The sequence below is a fragment of the Myxine glutinosa genome, chromosome 8, assembly GCF_964187855.1.
Source record: "Myxine glutinosa chromosome 8, kmMyxGlut1.1, whole genome shotgun sequence".
In the NCBI taxonomy this organism is placed as follows: Eukaryota; Metazoa; Chordata; class Myxini; order Myxiniformes; family Myxinidae; genus Myxine; species Myxine glutinosa.
This window is the reverse complement of record NC_136268.1, coordinates 16,480,758-16,501,944: the sequence shown is the minus strand read 5'-3', so window position 1 is coordinate 16,501,944 and position 21,187 is coordinate 16,480,758. Positions and strand designations below refer to the sequence as shown.

The 21,187-nt window shown below is 45.7% G+C and overlaps 1 protein-coding gene across 3 annotated transcripts in view; it reads right to left on the bottom strand.

Moving 5' to 3' along the window:
* The window catches only part of LOC144893224 (G1/S-specific cyclin-D2-like), a 121,863-nt gene that overhangs the window by 68,965 nt on the left and 31,711 nt on the right, over positions 1-21,187 (bottom strand). For all 3 annotated transcript variants that reach the window (XM_078782955.1, XM_078782956.1, XM_078782957.1), the window contains exons 3-4: positions 3,418-3,577; positions 71-216 (exon numbers count right to left, since the gene is read on the bottom strand). In XM_078782955.1, coding sequence (XP_078639081.1) covers positions 71-216; positions 3,418-3,577 — 306 coding nt within the window. The remainder of the gene's footprint in view (positions 1-70; positions 217-3,417; positions 3,578-21,187) is intronic.

Here is a 21,187-nt window from a genome sequence, read left to right as displayed (position 1 = left end):
TCAATTGAAAGATAGCAAACGAGTCTAAAGCTCGACATGGAAAGGTTCTAGCGCATATTTCACATCTCACCGGATCGCAGCTCGTGATCTTGGCAATGTTCTCAACGAGGCCGGTGACGCCAGGCCGAGTCTGTTGCTGCAATTTCAGGCCCCGAATCGCTGCAGCAAGGCTTCCGGCAGCAATCATAGACGGAGGAAACATGGCAAAGTTGAAGTCTGAGGTTGGATATGGAATGAAAAGAAAAAGGATGAAAATACAGTTAAACATGTCTGAGTTTTTGATTATTGAAATACAGAGTATGAAGCTAAAGGTACGGCCACTTCTCATATTTTACTTTGGTATGCAGCACATGGCTGCAAGCAGCATCATTGGCTGTGGGCACGGCTGTGCTGCTGATGTAGTACCTCCTGTAGGTTAGAGCAGGAAATTTGAATTTGGCCAGCGTGCTTCAACGCCCACCAACTAATGCTGACAGACAAACAAAAGTGTTATTTTCACGGGGGTGTCTACGCAAATGCCAACATTGGTTTTTGGATTCCTCATGCTCTGAGTGTTCCGAAAATGTATAGTTTTGCTAATCTCCCAAAATTTTGAACGAAATTATATTTGTTAACATAGTGAACCTGACTCGTCCCTGCTCTCAAATGTTGTGTTTGTGTCCGTCCTTCCCCCTCTCTCCCCATCTTGTCTACCACTCCCCTTATTTTGTGTTTTATGTGTCGGTTTGACTTTTTGTGTGATTAATGTTAGCTCTTTCACGAGCCTCGATCTTGTATACAAAAAAACAACAAAAAACAAAGCAGTACGTCCATCGAAAGCCTTTTTTTTTTTTTTTTTGTATACTGAATCGAGGCTCGTGAAAGAGCTAACATTTATTTCACAAACAAATCAACCAGACAAACAAAATATATAAAAAGAGGGAGCGGAAGACAAGATGGGGAAAGAAGGGGAAGCACACAAACACAACATTTGAGAGCAGGGAGAAGTGTGGGAGGGAGAGGGCTTGGGGGGAGGAGGCGTGGGAAGGGGGGTGGGGGGGAGAGGTATAAAACACAAGGGGACCAAGGACTTCCAGGACAGAAGATGGTATTTCAAAAAAAAAGTGTAGGATTTTGGGTGAAATTAGCAGGGGTAGAAAAGATCAAAGTTTTGGATGGGGAAAGATAAGAGATGGTGGTGAACAGCTGTTTTAAAGACCTGGAGGGTGGAGTGGGATTGAAGAGAGTGAGGGAGTTTGTTCCAGAGGCAGGAGAAAAGAGGAATGAAGGTGAGCAGAGAGTCTTGATTTTGGCAGTTTAACCATAATAGGGTTGCAGGCCGATCTTGTGTGACCTGTAGGAATATTTGGGGGACAGAGCCCAGAGAGAGCTGGGGGGGCAAGGCCACAGAGGAGTCGGTAGAAGACGGAAAGACCACCAACCTGCCTGCGGTGAGTGAGTGAAATGCCCTTGGAGTTAGCTTCATCGCGGGAGATTCCAATGATTCTGAACGCTTTGGTTTCAACAGCGTGAACACGAGCTAGGTGTGAGGCAGGAGCACCAGACCAGAGGGGAGAGCGGTATTCCATAGAGCTGCGGATGAAAGCCTTGTAAGTGGTGAGGTGCTCAGGTGTACCAAGGAAGGACTTCGCATGACGGAGGATGCCCAGTCGGCGACTGGGTTTGGAGGCCAGATTTGAAATGTGGTTTTCCCAGGAAAGATCATGGCAGATAGTGAGACCCAAAAGCTTGAGTGACAGAACTTCTTGGAGAAGATTATTCAGAAAGTGGATGGGAGGGTTGTCCAGTCGGTCTTTGGCACGCATTATGATGCCTTGCCCTGCAAGATTCCAGGATGACAGTTTGTAGCTAGGCCACATTCGTACCCAGGCAAGACGACTCAGAAGCGAGTGTGCATAACTCTAGGCCCTCGTGCCAGCACATGGTAGCTATGCTTGACCCTTTTGGTATTCCTATCTAAACACAAGGCCCATGCTGTTTGGAACAAATACCATTTACTATTGAAGGGGTGTTCCTAACGCGGCTGTCCCGTACCAAAGCAATATACTTCACAAATGGCCGAATTAATGCAAGCTGCACTCCAGCGGGAAGCATCGTTCTTTTCCGCATGGACTCTGCATCTATTTGTTTGTCCTATTTCTTCCATGAGCCGAGACCATATATAAACTCGAACAACACTCTTCGACGTCACGACGCCGACCAATATGCCTCCACCCACATCATTATAATACTTGTACCAAGTTTGATTTAAATCAATTCAGCTGTTCTCAAGTTATCGCATTTTTGTGGTGTCTCCTAAAAAAAACACCCACTCAGTTTGGGTCAGTTCGTGTCACACCAAATATTTTTAAAATGGTACGTGCTGCTTACTTGCTTGACGGTCGTCATTTAAAAGGATAGAGCAGAGCCAATCCCCATAGGTTGGCATCCATGGGGAGGAGCAAATTCCTCGTGAGAAATTGCCTGCTGAGTGCGGTGAGAAAAGCGGCGCCATTGTGGTGACGTCGCTAGTACCCAGAGTACCCCGGGAAGTGACGGCACTTCCCCCAAGCTCAGCGGTGGTTTGTCTCGTCCTGTGTTGTGCCGTGTATGTCCATCTGCATGTACATTTGTGTGGCAGCTCCACTATAAACCTTCGATCATGTTAAACTTTAGAATGGCACTCTTCTAAGTTGCGACATCGACCGATATGCTTCAGCCCACATCATTACATAATTATACATAATTGTACCAAGTTTGATTTAAATCCCTTCAGCTGTTCTCAAGTATCACATATTTACCTGACTGACCTCTGACCTTTGATGCCAAAATCTAATCAGTTCATGTTTTTATCATCATACATTCTTATACCAAGTTTATTCAGAATCCCATCACTCTGGTTCACAAGTTAGCTCAATAACATCATTTTTACCTAATGGGACCTTAGACCTTTGACCTCTTGACACCATAATGTAATCTATTTATACTTACATCATTATACATACTTATACCAAGTTTGACGTTCTCAAGTTATCGCCGTAACAAAAACCTATCACGGACGAACAACCCAAAAAAGAATGCCTCTGGTGTCTTCATAAGCGGCGGCATAAAAAGATTGCTCAGTATACAACACGCTCATTCCAGTTAAATGTACTTCTTCATTACCACTTGAACTGGAGATTTCATCAATGAAATAATGAATTATAAAAAAATCAGTATGATTTGAATGCGAAGTAAGCAAGATACGTTTAAGAGCAAGGATGAAAATCACTTGGTAAAGCAGATAAAGGAGTTGCTGAAGAACATCCATCTATCTTCCTCACTTACATAATTGAATGAAACTCTATTAAAGTTGTATTAGTGAAGATGAAGGTGAAGGATGTTGAACTCGGTGTAAGAGGTTCAAGTTTTGAGTTAGAACATCCTCAAAAGACCCACCAGTAGCGGTGAGCGTCACGAAGGTCTGTGCATGCTTAAGGATGCGTGGTATTTCAACAGACGACAGCGGTAGGCGAAACAGGATGTGTTCCAGGAAGTCGTTTGGTGTAACTGCTGCCAAGTCCCATTTAAGGCGCCCAAGGACCACCAGTTCCATATTCTGGACGTTGAGAGGTAGGTGGGTGGGAGTGAGGCAACGAGGGGTTGGGGAGCAAGGAATCCAAATTAGAACAGATTTGTGAATTCAAGACTTACAGCAGCATTTGCAACATTGATGTGCTACATCTTATGGATTAAATGCAAATATCGAATCATGAGCAAATATCGAACCATGAGCAAATATCGAATCATGAGGAAATATCGAATCATGAGCACATATGTAATCACGAGCACATATGTAATCACGAGTGTTACATATTTATGTGAATGTATGTGAATTACCAGGCAGGTGTTTGCTTCCGTGTGTAGTATATTAAGTTGTTGTGTAGTTGTTGTGGTTGGAGGGTCAGGAGCCCTTCTGAAAGAGTGGCAGGAAGCGGAAGTGACGGGAAACGGAGGAGAAAGACACGAGGAAAAGGAAGGTTTCTTTTTCCTCGCCCCGCTCCGACAAAAGGTGGAAGCGACCTTGCGCTGCGTGGAAAACGCGCCGTTTCGAAACGTCTGGCGAGAGGAGTTACCTGGGCGGTAAATACCTTTTGGACACGTCCAGTCACCGTGAGTTCGTGCACGAAACCAAGCGTCCGGGACAGTTTGCCCCGTCTACAAAGACGCGTACGGGTCCGCACGTTGGGCCTCGCTCGCGTCGGAAGCCGCGCTGGGTTTTTGCCCATCTACAAGGACGCGTAAGGGTCGCACTCGGGGCCTCGCGCACGTTGGACGCCGCGCTGGGTTTGCCCCGTGGCTTGGCAAGGAGGTGCGCTGCAGCCGCGGCCCCAGTACGAGACTGCACGTTGGGAGCACGTCCGCCCGGGGTTCGTCCAACCGCCCGTGTGCGGAGAGGAGAGACATTGACCACGGAGGGAGTCAGGAGTGGGGCTCACGTGAGGAATGTATAAGATTAAGATGGCCATCTTAGAGTTTGTGTAGATGAGTTCACATGGTTGTAATATTGATTGTGCCTGGTTGTGTATTGTTGATTGCTCGGGGAAAATCTCCGTGGTTGTGTCTTTGAAAGTGTTTGGTATCATTACCAGTGGAAATATATACTTGCACATCAGTTGTCTCCTGGGTGAAATTCCTATGGATTGCGTGGCGAATGCGCCTATATAATACTATTTGCTGGCGAAGGTCCTCTCACGGTCCGGGGGTCACCGAGACCTGGTATGCACTGAGGGGACCACGTAACAGAATTGGGGGCTCGTCCAAATTACGATTTGCGGTTTCGCAATTGGGTCTACGTCCGGGATCTAAAAGTGTATAAAATAATAAAATAATAATATTTTTGGTAATTAAAATTTATTAATTAATTATTAATTGGTAATATTTTTTTTTGAGAAATTGGGGAAAGTCTTGGGGTGAAGGTTAACAGGTGTTAACGATAGGCACCATGGCGTTTGTGGCACAGAACTTTGGGGTAACCCCGAGTGAGGCACAGTTCCGAGCGTTGCTAAAGTCGGATCTCTTGAAATTGGCCAAACATTTTAACTTGGAGGTCCGAACTAATTTGAGGAAGGCAGAGTTGCAGGCCACGGTGATACAATCTATGGTGGGATTAGGAACATGGGACGAGTTAGCCTGGGAGTGGCTACCCGAAGAACCAGAAGACGTGGAGCTCCGGAAACTGGAGTTGCAATTACGGAGCCAGGAACGGATCAAAGAAGAAGAAAGGAAAGCAGAAGAGAGAAGAGAAGAGAAGCAAGCAGAGGAAAGGAGAGTGGAACGAGAACTCCAGGAAAGGTTAAAAGAAGAAGAAAGGAAAGCAGAAGAGAGGAGAGAAGAGAAACAAGCAGAGGAAAGGAGAGTGGAACGAGAACTCCAGGAAAGGTTAGCAGAAGAAGAAAGGAAAGCAGAAAAGGAAAGAGCAGAAGAAGAAAGGAAAGCAGAAAAGGAAAGAGCAGAAGAAGAAAGGAAAGCAGAAAAGGAAAGAGCAGAAGAAGAAAGGAAAGCAGAAAAGGAAAGAGCAGAAGAAGAAAGGAAAGCAGAAAAGGAAAGAGCAGAAGAAGAAAGGAAAGCAGAGGAGAGGAGAGAAGAGAAACAAGCAGAAGAAAGGAGGAAAACAAGGGAACTCGAAGCAGAGGAGAGAAAAGCGGAAAGGGAATTAAAGGAACGTGACATGGAGCTTCAGCGGGAAATCAAGTTCAAGGAGCTGGAGTTAATGAGAGAACGGGGAGAGGCACCACCCTTGCTGACGGGGTCGACACCTCACCAGAAAACCTGGGATGTGGGCAGACATGTGAGGCTGGTTCCACCGTTCAGTGAAAAGGAAGTCGCGAAATTCTTCCCACACTTTGAGAAAGTGGCTCGACAATTAAACTGGCCGGAGGAGGCCTGGACCATACTCGTACAAAGTGTGCTGGTGGGGAAAGCTCAGGAAATTTATTCGGCGCTACCAATGGACCAATGTGCAGATTATGAGGTACTGAAGAAGCACATCCTCAAGGCCTATGAGTTGGTTCCGGAAGCTTACAGGCAAAAATTCAGGAATGCCAGGAAGAGGGAGAGTGAGACCCATGTGGAGTTTGCCAGAGTGAAAGAAAACATGTTTGATCGGTGGTGTGAGTCAAAAGGAGTCGGGAAAGACTTCGAGACATTGCGGGACTTGATCCTGGTGGAGGAATTCCAGCAGTGTGTCCACGAGGACATCAAAGTGTACCTGCAGGAAAAGAAGGTACCAAAGTTGTGGGACGCAGCCACCATGGCAGATGATTATGCCTTAACCCACCGAATAGGGGTCCACGAACCTAACTCCTCGCCTAGATCTCCGCAGGGGAGGTGGGGAACAGCAGGTGCGGAGAACGACCATACATGGCGGCGGCCTCGAGATGATTATGGGGACAACTATGATACCCCACCGGTTCGAAATCAGAGGGATGCGGGCCCAAGACAAACTTGTAGTTCGGGGGGCCCGAGGCAGACCCCGAGTTTTTCCTCCGGGCCTACTTGCGCGTTTTGCAAAAAACCTGGACACTTGATGTCCAGTTGTTACCTCATGAAAAGGGACAACCCAGAGCGGAGTCCGACTATTACAACTCCGAATGCGATGGCTAGCGTAAGAAATCGCCATCAAGAGGGTTACCAACCATTTGTTTCCGAGGGGTTTGTGTCACTGGATGGAGCCTCGACTAACCGGAGACCGGTTAGGATATTGAGAGACACAGGGGCCCATCAATCTTTAATGCTTGAAGGCATTTTGCCATGGTCCGAGGAGACGGCAACGGGGGATAGTGTTCGTTTACAGGGGATCGGGGGCGGTGTTAGTGCTCCCCTTCAGGTCATCCAGTTGGAGTCCGATTTGGTGTCAGGACCGGTCACCGTCGGTTTACAAGCCACGTTTCCTGTAGAGGGTGTATCTGTGGTTCTCGGGAATGATTTGGCCGGGGGTCAAGTTTATGGTAACCTGAGGGTTGATAAAGAGCCCAGCAGGGAAAATAACACCACACCAGCTCGGGATGGTGACAAAAGTGCCAAGTTATTTGTAGGGGGACTGAACTTCAAAACAGAGGAAGAAGTTCTGACCTCTGTCTTCAACAGATATGGGCCGCTGGTGGAAGTGCGGTTGGTAAGAGACTGGGAAACGCAACAGTCAAGAGGGTTCGGCTTTGTCACGTTTGCCAGCACAAAAGACGCCAGAGAGGCAGAGAAGAATTGGAATGGCAAGGATTTGGAGGGTCGGACCATAACAGTAGGGAAGGCATTTCGTAGGCGTCGAGAGGTCTACAGGAGAGGACAACTGGGCGGTAGTTTTGGTGGTGACCGCAGTCAATATTATTATGGAGGCTCCCTGAGTTACGGCCGCTCCCGAAGGAAGAATTGGCAAAGTAGTGGCCGAGAAGAAGACCGGTATTCAGGGGACTACAGGGACCAGTGGTCCCACCCTAATTATTAGGGACGTTCTGAGAAGTTGAAGCACTGAAGGCGGCGGAGCCGCCGAGCCAAGATTCCTACACGAATTAACCGTGAACGCCGTTCCTAAAGGCGTCCATGTAGTGAACTTTCCTGCACGGACTAACCGTGAACTCCACGTTCCTCAAGGCGCCCATGTAGAGAACTTTCCTGCACGGACTAACCGTGAACTCCACGTTCCTCAAGGCGCCCATGTAGAGAACTTTCCTGCACGGACTAACCGTGAACTCCGCGTTCCTAAAGGCATCCATGTAGTGAATACTCGGCTTGGCCTCCCGGAAAAGTGCTATCGAGTGGCTTAACTGGCTTTATTTTTAAGTGATAACTGTGCCCGGGGGGAACTGATAATGTGGGGGGGGTTGAGTTATCTGGTTTGTTTCTCCAAATTGGCCGGCAAAGAAAGTTTTCGCTGGGTTCAAACTTTCTTTCTTGAAGGGGGGGAGTGTTACATATTTATGTGAATGTATGTGAATTACCAGGCAGGTGTTTGCTTCCGTGTGTAGTATATTAAGTTGTTGTGTAGTTGTTGTGGTTGGAGGGTCAGGAGCCCTTCTGAAAGAGTGGCAGGAAGCGGAAGTGACGGGAAACGGAGGAGAAAGACACGAGGAAAAGGAAGGTTTCTTTTTCCTCGCCCCGCTCCGACAAAAGGTGGAAGCGACCTTGCGCTGCGTGGAAAACGCGCCGTTTCGAAACGTCTGGCGAGAGGAGTTACCTGGGCGGTAAATACCTTTTGGACACGTCCAGTCACCGTGAGTTCGTGCACGAAACCAAGCGTCCGGGACAGTTTGCCCCGTCTACAAAGACGCGTACGGGTCCGCACGTTGGGCCTCGCTCGCGTCGGAAGCCGCGCTGGGTTTTTGCCCATCTACAAGGACGCGTAAGGGTCGCACTCGGGGCCTCGCGCACGTTGGACGCCGCGCTGGGTTTGCCCCGTGGCTTGGCAAGGAGGTGCGCTGCAGCCGCGGCCCCAGTACGAGACTGCACGTTGGGAGCACGTCCGCCCGGGGTTCGTCCAACCGCCCGTGTGCGGAGAGGAGAGACATTGACCACGGAGGGAGTCAGGAGTGGGGCTCACGTGAGGAATGTATAAGATTAAGATGGCCATCTTAGAGTTTGTGTAGATGAGTTCACATGGTTGTAATATTGATTGTGCCTGGTTGTGTATTGTTGATTGCTCGGGGAAAATCTCCGTGGTTGTGTCTTTGAAAGTGTTTGGTATCATTACCAGTGGAAATATATACTTGCACATCAGTTGTCTCCTGGGTGAAATTCCTATGGATTGCGTGGCGAATGCGCCTATATAATACTATTTGCTGGCGAAGGTCCTCTCACGGTCCGGGGGTCACCGAGACCTGGTATGCACTGAGGGGACCACGTAACAACGAGCAAATATCGAATCACGAGCAAAAATCGAATCACGAGCAAAAATCGAATCTTGAGCAAATATCGAATCACGAGCAAATATCGAATCACGAGCAAATATCGAATCTTGAGCAAATATCGAATCACGAGCAAATATCGAATCACGAGCAAAAATCGAATCTTGAGCAAATATCGAATCATGAGCAAATATCGATGAAGGTGATGGCAAGTGCTAAAGCATGTGGTGAGGTGGAAAGAACTGGGAAGTGGCCATGTGCTGTGTCGGAGTGAACTAAGAGGAGTGTCGGAGTGAACTCCATTCAATATACAATGTGCGCTGAGTGGGTTCATCAAAAATGTCGTGGTTTGAGAGGGTCATTAACCAGTGTGGCAGCTACATTCAAATGTAAGGTGTGCACACAGGGAGCTGCAGATGGAGGAAATGTTGAGTTGGATCTTTGAGACGGCGTGAAGCTGGACAGTGTGAAAACATTTTGCTACCTCGGAGACATGCTGAATGGAGAAGGTGGATCAGACTCGGCAACAGTTGCTCGAGTGAGATGTGCATGGAAGAAGTTTCGGGAACTGAGTGGCGTGCTGATGAGGAGGGGAGTGTCGTTGAAGCTGAAGGGAAAGGTGTATGGTGCATGTGTGAGAAGTGTTATGATTTATGGGAGCGAGACATGGGTCATGAATGTAGAGCAGCAACGAAGGCTGCAAAGGGTGGAAATGCGAATGGTTCGGTGGATGTGCGGAGTATCGTTGAGAGAGAGAGGAAGACAAATGATGAATTGTGAAAGATAATGGGAATAGAGCCTGTGATTGGTGCTGTGAAGAGGAACAGGTTGAGATGGTTTGGTCATGTGTTGAGGAAGGATGAAAGTGACTGGTTGAGAAGAGTGATGGAAATGAATGTAGAAGGAAGTAGAGGACGGGGAAGACCGAGAAAGACTTGGCTAAAGATGGTGGAAGAAGAAATGTGGGCAAGGGGGTTAACAAGGAGAGATGCAGAAAATAGGGCAAAATGGAGAAGATTGTCATGGGGACCGCAAGGCTAACCCCCGCTCTAGCAGGGCAAATGGCCTTAAAATGCATGTTGTTGCTTGTTGTTGAGCAAATATCGAACCATGAGCAAATATCGAATCATGAGCAAATATCGAATCGTGAGCAAATATCGAATCGTGAGCAAATATCGAATCGTGAGCAAATTTCGAATCGTGAGCAAATATAGAATCACGAGCAAATATCGAATAACGAGCATATATCGAATCATGAGCAAATATCGAATCATGAGCAAATATCGAATCGTGAGCAAATATCGAATCGTGAGCAAATATCGAATCGTGAGCAAATATCGAATCGTGAGCAAATATCGAATCGTGAGCAAATATCGAATCGTGAGCAAATATCGAATCGTGAGCAAATTTCGAATCGTGAGCAAATATAGAATCACGAGCAAATATCGAATCACGAGCAAATATCGAATCACGAGCAAATATCGAATCATGATCATTTATCGATCATGAGCAAATATCGAATCATGAGCAAATATCGAATCATGAGCAAATATCGAATCATGAGCAAATATCGAATCATGAGCAAATATCGAATCATGAGCAAATATCGAATCATGAGCAAATATCGAATCATGAGCAAATATCGAATCTTGAGCAAATATCGAATCATGAGCAAATATCGAATCTTGAGCAAATATCTAATCATGAGCAAATATCGAATCATGAGCAAATATCGAATCTTGAGCACTATTGTATTTTTGTGAAATTACGACAAAAAATGTTGCACCACATAATGATCGTAGAGTCCATCGCTGTTTGGCTGAAAAAGGAGGTACTCACTTCTCACTCTTAAAGGTGGAGAGGGGTGAGGAGGCAAAGGAATGAGGGGAGGGAGGGGAGGAGGGAGGAGGAGAGAAAGAGGGAGGAACGGGGAGGGGCAGGGGAGGTAAGGCAAGAATGTGGGGGAGGGGAGTGGAAGTAAGGGCAAGGTGAGGAGGGAGGGGTTACAGTAAAGGGGAGGAGAGTGAAGGGTGGAGGGGAGAGTGAGAGCGAGGAGAGTAAGGAGAGGAGTGAGGAGAAGAGCAGTGGGGAGGGGGGTGGGGGGGGGAGAGGGGAAGAGGAGTGAGTGTTGGAGGGGAGTGATGGTTGGAGAGGACTGCAGCACAGGCGCGACTGCGGAAGCGTTGCCGGCGATCGTGCTGGTTAATTATTTTCGTTTAACTCAATAAAGTTACACTTTGGGCACATTCCTTAATATTTTCTTCAATCAATATAATTGTTGGAACAGTGGAAAAAGTTAATACTTGCGCAATATGGACAAAGAGGAAGGACAGCGCACGCGCACGCGCACGCGCACGCGCACACGCACACACACACACACACACATTTATTGTTATTATAGATTACCACAAGGAAGGCAAAACGATGCCGCTACAAATAGCCGTGTTTCAAAATGAAAAGTTGAGAAAAGCAAAGCAACAATGCAAAGAAAACATTTTCAATGAGAAAATGTTGTTACCAAAATGTTTCTTGGAAGCAATTTTTACAATTTATTTCAAGTAACCAATGGATACATCATTCAAAATGGCTGAAAACGACTTGCAGAAAGTTTCATCAAGGCCGCTTCATCGAAGAGTTACACCAGATCTGGCAATCTGCTGATCACCAAAATCCAAATGATTCTTCTGTATAACAAGGTACTGTCCCCATGCACACAAGGTACTGAGACATCCGTGGAGATTAGGAGAAAAGAGAGAGGTAGGTTATATAATCTTACAAAAAATAAAATAAATTACGACATAAAAATTGATCATATAAATGAAAACCTGGCTGCTTGTGACATGGAATGAGCAGTGTTTGGGGGGAAAGTGCGAGAATGGAGGTTCATGGGGAAACATCCACGTATCTATTGTAAATGGACGTGTGTGTGTGTGTGTCATACTTTTTGTGTCTGTTTATTACGTACGTCTAATAATTAATTACGTACTATTCAAATATACCTTTCAACCCTTTTTACTGCTTCCCCTTAGACCTTGGAAGACCATTTAACACTTGAGATCCAAAAGACCCACAAGTCCCTCAGAACCCAAAAGTCCCCGAGGACCTAAAAGACAAAAAAGACCCCCTGAGGACCCAAAACATTCAATCAGCCTTCTCCCTATTATCAGCAAAGTCATGGAATCCATCATTGCTTCGGATATGAAATCTTTCCTCTTCTCCAATGGCTTGATCTCTGATCATCAGTTTGGTTTCAGACCAGGTCACTCCACTCAAGACATGCTGCTTCTGCTGTCTCAACAATGGATGGAGGTCCTCAATGCCAAACAGGAAATTAGAGCTGTCTGCCTCGATATATCACGTGCCTTCGATACGGTCTGGCACCCCGCTCTGCTCACCAAACTCTCCTCCTTTGGTATCCATGGAAATCTCCACGCATGGCTGGCGGACTTCCTCTCTAGTCATAGTCAACGTGTGGCCCTGAATGGGTTTCTCTCATCTCCTCTTCCTGTTCAGGCTGGAGTTCCCCAAGGCAGTGTTCTGGGCCCTGTGCTTTTTCTGGTCTTCATCAATGATCTCTCCGACTCTCTTGAAAATCCTCTCTATCTCTTTGCTGATGACTCCACTCTCTGCCACTCCATTCCTCATCCCTCAGATCGGCAGTCTGCAGCCTCCTCACTCTCTGCAGACATGGACAAAATCACTGACTGGGCAAAGCAGTGGAACATGTCTTTCAATCCTGACAAATCTCACTCTCTTACGATGTCTCTCCGAAAAGACCAACTGGACAACCCTCCCATCCACTTTCTGAATAATCCTCTCCAAGATGTTCTGTCACTCAAGCTTTTGGGTCTCACTATCTGCCATGATCTTTCCTGGGAAAACCACATTTCAAATCTGGCCTCCAAAGCCAGTCGCCGACTGGGCATCCTCCGTCGTGTGAAGTCCTTCCTTGGCACACCTGAGCTCCTCACCACATACAAGGCTTTCATCCGCAGCTCAATGGAATACTGCTCTCCCCTCTGGGCTGGTGCTCCTACCTCACACCTAGCTCGACTTCACGCTGTTGAAACCAAAGCGTTTAGAATCATTGGAATCTCCCGTGATAAAGCTACCTCCGAGGGCCTTTCACTTACTCACCGCAGGCAGGTTGGTGGTCTTTCTGTCTTCTACCGACTCTTCTCCGGCCTTGCTCCTCCAGCTCTCTCTGGGCTCTGTCCCCCAAATATTCCTAAAGGTCGCACAAGATCTGCCTGCAACCCTCTTAAGGTTAAACTGCCAAAATCAAGACTCTCTGCTCACCTTCACTCTTTCATTCCTTTTTTCTCCCACCTCTGGAACAAACTCCCCCACTCCCTACAATCCCAACCCTCCCTCCAGGTCTTTAAAACAGCTGTTCACCACCATCTCTTATCTTCCCCCATCCAAAACCTTGATCTGTTCTACCCCCGCTAATTTCACCCCAAATCCTCTTTTTTGAAATACCAACTTCTTTCCTGGAAGTCCTTGGTGTCCTTGTGTTTATACTTCTCCCACCCCCCCCCCCCCCTCCTTCCCACGCCGCCTCCTCCCAAGCCCTCTCCCTCCCACACATTCCCGATATCCCTCACAAATGTTGTGTTTATGTGCTTCCCCTTCTCTCCCCATCTTGTCTACCGCTCCCCTGTTTATATACTTTGTTTGTTTGTCTGTTTGATTTGTTTGTGTGATATATGTTAGCTCTTTCACGAGCCTCGATTATGTATACAAAAAAAGAAATAAAAAAAGATGACCCAAAAGTCCCCGAGGACCCAAAATACCTTAATTATCCAAAAGACACAAAAGTCCCCAAGGACCCAAAAAGTTATTGATGGCCCAAAGGACCCCAAGGCCCCAGAACACCCAAGAGTCCCCAAGGACCCAAAAGTCCTTAATGACTCAAAAGTCCCCAAGGACCCAAAAAGTCATTGATGAACCAAAAGTCCCCAAAAAGTCCTTGATGACCAAAAGTCCCCAAGGACCCAAAAATACCCAGATGACCCAAAAGTCCTTAATGACCAATGAGACCAAAACGTCCCCAAGGACCAAAAAAGTCCTTAAGGACCCAAAAATACCGAGATGACCAAAAGATCCAAAAGTCACCAAGGACCCAAAAAGTCCTTCAGGACCAAAAATACCCAGATGACCAAAAGATCCAAAAGTCCCCAAGGACCCAGAAAGTCCTTGATGACCCAATAGTTTTTAATTACCCAAAAGACCCCAAGGACCCAAAAAATCATTAATGACCCAAAAGTCCCCGAGGACCCAAAAGACCCAAAAGATCCAAAAGTCCCCAAGGACCCAAAAAGTCGTTGATAACCCAAAAGTCCCCAAAAGTTATTGATGACCCTAAAGTCCTGAATTATTTGGCAGAGGTGTATGTGACAAGGACGAAATCATTAGATTTTGGTGAAGATACGGATTCGGATCCGGCTCCTAGAATTTTAGGTGATCTTCACCATTGGGAGATCGGGCCAAAAATAATATACAGCAGGATATCTCAAAAAGTTGTGGTTAGATCTGGACGAAACTTGGTGAACAGGTTGGGTGTCTGACAAGGACAAATATATTCGATTTTGGTGAAGATCTGAATATGGATTCGGATATGAGAATTATTTAATTTTTTTAGTGATTCTTCACCATTGAGAGATCAGGCGAAAAGCGATAGATAACATGACTAGCGTGGCTTGGCTCACGAGGCTCGCCTCACCACACCTCGTCGCAGAGACACGGGCTTGTTTAAACTGAGGATAATGACCTGACTGAACTTGAGTAGCTGTATTGTCATGATTTCCACCAATCATAATACAAACAAGTACAGATACATTCAAAGTACACCGCCCTCATGCCAAATAATTAAATATCCTACAGCGCGGCATTGCCGGGGCACCTCCGGCGCCAGGCAATACCGCAGTGCAGCTCATAGAAACTGCATTGGGAGGGAGAGGTGTACAATAATTGATTGATTAATTGTATTATTAAAATCAATAAAAGATTATCACAAAATATTTTCTTAATCAATTGGCTAATAGCATAACTAAACCACTCGTGCTTCATCTGAAGATGTATCTTTTAGAAATTTAATTCAATAAATCATTAATAAAAAATTAAATAATTAATTGATTAATCAATAAATAATTAATCGATTAATCAATAAATAATTAATCGATTAAATGATTAATCAATAAATCAGAAATATCTTTGATAACAACATCACTTGGTCACTGTCATGTCCAAATATTAGTTTCCCAGCTCAAAAGGTGCCTGAGATATTGGCCAAATGAGAAAGAAAATAAATAAATGATTAATAATGAAAATAAATAAATAATAATCATTAAAAAATTCAATTATTAATCAATTCGGTCACAGAACACATAAACCACCACCATTTCATCAGAATCTGTAACTGAATTTTTTTTTTTAGTAATTAATCGAATAATTAAATAATTAATCGATTAATTGATGAATTGATTCATCAAAAAAACAAAAATATCCTTGATAGCCACATCACTTGGTCACTCATGTCCAAATATTAGCTTCTGAGCTCAAAAGGTGCCTGAGATATTGGCCAAATGAGAAAGAAAATAAATAAATGATTAATAATGAAAATAAATAAATAATAATCATTAAAAAATTAAATTATTAATCAATTCGGTCATAGAACACATAAACCACCACCATTTCATCAGAATCTGTAACTTAAAAAAAAGAAAAGTTATTAATCGAATAATTAAATAATTAATCAATTAATTGATTAATTGATTAATTAATAAATCAAAAATAGCCTTTGCAGCCAAATCACCTGGTCATTGGCATGTCCAAATATCAGCTTCCTAACTCAAAAGGTGCCTGAGTTAATGGTCAGAAGAGAAAGGAAATTTGATTAATTAAATAAGTACTTAATTACAACACAACAACAACATGCATTTTAAGGTCATTTTCCCTGCTAGAGCGGGGGTTAGCCTTGCGGTCCCCATGACAATCTTCTCCATTTTGCCCTATTTTCTGCATCTCTCCTCGTTAACCCCCTTGCCCGCATTTCTTCTTCCACCATCTTTGGTCAAGTCTTTCTCGGTCTTCCCCGTCCTCTACTTCCTTCTACATTCATTTCCATCACTCTTCTCAACCAGTCACTTTCATCCTTCCTCAACACATGACCAAACCATCTCAACCTGTTCCTTTTCACAGCATCAATCACAGGCTCTATTCCCATCATCTTTCGCAATTCATCATTTGTCTTCCTCTCTCTCTCAACGATACTCCGCACATCCACTGAACCATTCGCATTTCCACCCTTTCCAGCCTTCGTTGCTGCTCTACGTTCATTACCCATGTCTCGTTCCCGTAAATCATAACACTTCTCACACATGCGGCATACACCTTTCCCTTCAGCTTCAATGACACTCCCCTCCTCATCAGCACACCACTCAGTTCCCAAAACTTCTTCCATGCACATCTAACTCGAGCAACCGTTGCCGAGTCTGATCCACCTTCTCCATTCAGCATGTCTCCGAGGTAGAAAAATGTTTTCACACCTTCCAGCTTCACGCCATCTCCAAGATCCAAGTCAACATTTCCTCCATCTGCAGCTCCCTCTGTGCACACCTTACATTTGAATGTAGCTGCCACACTGGTTAATGCCCCCCCCACCCCCCCCCCCAAACCACTACATTTTTGATGAACCCACTAAGCGCACATTGTACATTGAATGGAGTTCACTCCAACACCCTTCCTGTACACAGCACATGGCCACAGTTCTTTCCACCTCACCACATGCTTTACCACTTGCCATCACCTTCGTCTTTCCTATATTCACTTTCAGACCTTTTGTCTCCATACATTCCTTCCACTTGTTCATCTTTTCCTTCAGTCCATCCATACTTTCCGCAATCAACACCAGATCATCTGCATACAACTCCCACGGTAAACCCTCCTTCACTTTCTGAGCCAGCACCTCCATCACAGCTACAAATAGTAGTGGACTTCGTACCGACCCCTGATGCACTCCCACCTTCACCTCAAACTCACCACTGTTCCTGTCCTTCGTCCTTACAGCTGTGCGGGCTCTTTTGTGCATTGCCATCACTACTCTGATCAACCATTCCTCCCCTCCTAACTTCCTCAATGCCCATGTCAATACTTCGCGTGGAACCCTATCGAATGCTTTCTCCAGATCAACAAACCCAAGAAACAACTTCTTCCTCTTCTCCGTGTACTTCTCCTGCAACTGCCTCACAATAAAGAGCGCGTCTGTCGTTCCTCTTCCTGGCAGAAATCCAAACTGCATTTCGTCGATCTTCACCTTCTTCCTTATCCTCCTCTCCAACACCCTTTCCAATACCTTCATTCCATGCTCCAATAACTTTATCGCTCGATACGAGCCACACTCCAGATGGTCACCTTTCCCCTTGTATAGAGGGACGAGGGTACTCAGTTCCCAATCCACTGGAATGCGGCCTTCTTTCACCACCAGATTACAGATCTCTGTCATTCTCTTCACACCCCAACTTCCTGCTGCCTTCAACATATCTCCCACAACTCCCGTCGGCCCTCCTGCTTTTCTACTCTTCATTGCTTTTATCGCTTCCTCAACTTCCTTCTCAGTTATCTTCTCTGCCAGTCCTAAAACTGGGTTACTCTCTATGTTGCCATCCCATTCATTCGCTGTATTCAACAGCATTTCCATATATCTTTTCCATCTTCCTTTAATTCAATCTTGGTCAACAACGATTTGTCCCACTTCATCCTTCAAGCAACTCACCCCCATCACATCACACCTCTCTTCCGCTATCTGCTTTGCAATCCTGAATACCGCTCTCTGACCCTCTTCCGTATCCAAGCGTTCTCCGAACATTTTCCTTCATGCCTCCTGCGCCTTTGCTACCTCTTTCTTTGCAGCCTTCTTGGCTGCCTTATAACTTTCATGCTCTGCTATTTCTGCTTAATAAGTACTTATAAATAAGTACTTAATTAATAGCTAATAATTAAATAACTCCTCAATTAATTGATTAATCAAAAAACAAAAAATAGCGTTTTTGACAAAGGACTTGCTCACTATTGTGCCGAAATTTCAGCTTCCTAGCTCAAAGGATGGCTGAGATATCGCCCGGACAAACAAGCAAGAAAGAAAACAAGAAAGAAAACAAACAAGAAAACAACCAGAGTGAAAACTGAGTACTCCCTTTCAGCGTGCGTCACTGCCGAGCCTCCTTCGGTGCCCGGCAATGACGATTTGCGATGAACAAGAGGTTCTGTCACTCAAGCTTTTGGGTCTCACTATCTGCCATGATCTTTCCTGGGAAAACCACATTTCAAATCTGGCCTCCAAAGCCAGTCACCGACTGGGCATCCTCCGTCGTATGAAGTCCTTCCTTGGCACACCTGAGCTCCTCACCACATACAAGGCTTTCATCTGCAGCTCAATGGGATACTGCATCCCCCTCTGGGCTGGTGCTCCTGCCTCACACAGAGCTCGTCTTCACGCTGTTGAGACCAAAGCGTTCAGAATCATTGGAATCTCATGTGATGAAGCTACCTCCGAGGGCCTTTCACTTACTCACCGCAGGCAGGTTGGTGGTCTTTCTGTCTTCTACAGACTCCTCTCCGGCCCTTGCTCCTCCAGCTCTCTCTGGGCTCTGTCCTCCAAATATTCCTAAAGGTCGCACAAGATCTGCCTGCAACCCTGTCATGGTTAAACTGCCAAAATCTAAACTCTCTGCTCACCTTCACTCTTTCATTCCTCTTTTCTCCCGCCTCTGGAACAAACTCCCCCACTCCCTTCAATCCCACTCCTCCCTCCAGGTCTTTAAAACAGCTGTTCACCACCATCTCTTATCTTCCCCCATCCAAAACCTTGATCTTCTCTACCCCCGCTAATTTCACCCCAAATCCTCTTTTTTGAAATACCAACTTATTTCCTGGATGTCCTTGGTGTCCTTGTGTTTATACTTCTCCCACCCCCCGCCCCCTTCCCACGCCGCCTCCCCCCCAAGCCCTTTCCCTCCCACACATTCTGATGTCCTCACAAATGTTGTTTTTGTGCTTCCCCTTCTCTCCCCATCTTGTCTACCGCTCCCCTTTTTATATACTTTGGTTCTTTGTCTGTTTGATTTGTTTGTGTGATAAATGTTAGAGCCTCGATTATGTATACAAGAAAAAAAAAAAAAAAAAAAATGCAGCAGAGATTGTTTTGTGGGCTTCCCCAGATCTGTGCCTCGACACAATCCTGTCTGAGCTCTGCAGGCAGTTCCTTCGACCTCATGGCTTGGTTTTTGCTCTGATATGCATTGTCAGCTGTGAGACCTTATGGAGACAGGTGTGTGCCTTTCCAAATCATGTCCAATCAATTGAATTTACAACAGGTGGACTCCAATCAAGGTGTAGAAACATCTCAAAGATGATTAAGAGAAATGGGAGGCACCTGAGCTAAATTTCAAGTGTCATAGCAAAGGGTATGAATACTTATGTCAATGTGATATTTCAGTTTTTTCTTTTTAATAAATTTGCAAAACTTTCTAAAATCCTGTTTTCCCTTTGTCATTATGGGGTATTGAGTGTAGATTGATGAGGGAAAAATGAATTTAAACGATTTCAGCACAAGGCTGCAACATAACAAAATGTGAAAAAAGCGAAGGGGTCTGAATACTTTCTGAATGCACTGTGTGGACCAATCTGCCTGATTAAACTGCCCATCATAGTTACAACTTGTTGGATCCCTGACGAGCACCAGCGAGATAGACAATTTCAAAAGTACATGAATGAAGGAGCTAAAGGGAGCAGGAGAAGAAAAGGAAAGGATGGAGGCAAAGTTGTACATGATCAAGTCAAGCAGAGAATAGCACGAGCCATTCGTGAATATATGGGTTGGTAATCTAAAAGATTGGGTGAGGCCAGAAGTGTCATTAACGGCTTTGGTTGCAATATCATAGACATTACGCCAACCTGATTGGCGAGAGTTGAAGACTGCAGATTAGAAAGAGAGTTAGAATGGTAGGATAGGAGGTTGTTGAAGTTGTCTGAGCGTCACACAAGGTATCATCAGAGTTAGACAGGTGGTGAAACACGTGTGAATCCACACATGGATAGACTTGAGACCTGCACCACACACCACACTATGGAGAGACCACATGCAAATAAACAAGACATAGCTATGGATAGGGCCTGAATGCATTTATTCCAAAGCAATGAGTGGGACAGAAGGAATATGAGAAAGGGAGTTTTGGATGTAAACCACAATCCTGCCACCAGCACGACGATTAGGCCTGTGGAAATGAGCCAACAGACAACTAGGGATGGAGATGAGCGAGTCTGGGGTACCTTGTGAAACGTTTCTGTGAGTCAGAAACCATCTGAAGATGTGTAAGCAGAAGCCTGTAAAGAGATTCCTGAGATTGGAACATAAGCCTTTTATGCTGGTGGAGCAGATGGAAAGGATTGGGTGATGTGTGGCAATGCATGCAAGATGACAGTGGAGCATGCGTAGTGGAGCGAGGTGGGGTTGGAGACATGGGTCATGGGGTGGGGGTGCAGGTGTAGGCGTGTGAAGGAGCAGTGGTACGAGTAGAAGAGTGGAGAAGTTTTTGGCCCATCTTTCATGAACCGGTTGGCCAAGTATGATAATGGACTGAAGACGATTTGGACAGGAATTTGTCAGTTATCCAGAGTAAAACCACCTTTAGAGGCCATTTTTCCCCGCAAAGCGGGGGTTGGCCTTTTTCGGGAGCCGTGGTTGTTGTTGTTTTTCGGTCCCCTTTTTGAAGCAATGTTTTACGGCCGGATGCCCTTCCTGACGCCAACCCTTTTCGCCGCCTTTAACGACAAACAGGGAATTACCAGTGAGCTGGTACTCAATTAGCCGACCTCGGAAGGATGACAGGCTGAGTCAACCCCCCTGGCGTTAATTCAGCGATCGACCGGGATTCGAACCCAGGATCCTAGGATCCTAAGCCGGCACCCTAGCCGCTAGCCCAACACCAGGGTTATCCAGAGTTATCCAGAGTGCCAGTGACAAATCACATGCTCGTCATAAAAGGCAATGCTAGTTCTGTAATGTCCGCCAACAAATGATAGCAGATGATACACCCAATTTAACATCCACCTGATGGGCAGCGCATTTTGCGATGCAGTGCCCTGCCTAAGAAGCACCAACACGACAGTTTATAGTCGGGTCGAGTATCAAACCCAGACTTGGCAGCTCAATAGGAAGTGCGCAACCTCTCCACCATTCTCAGACCGAACGAGGTGACACACCTTATTGCTTTACTCATTTCCACAAATGACATTTTTAGGGTGGTAAAGAAAATTAAATATCCATG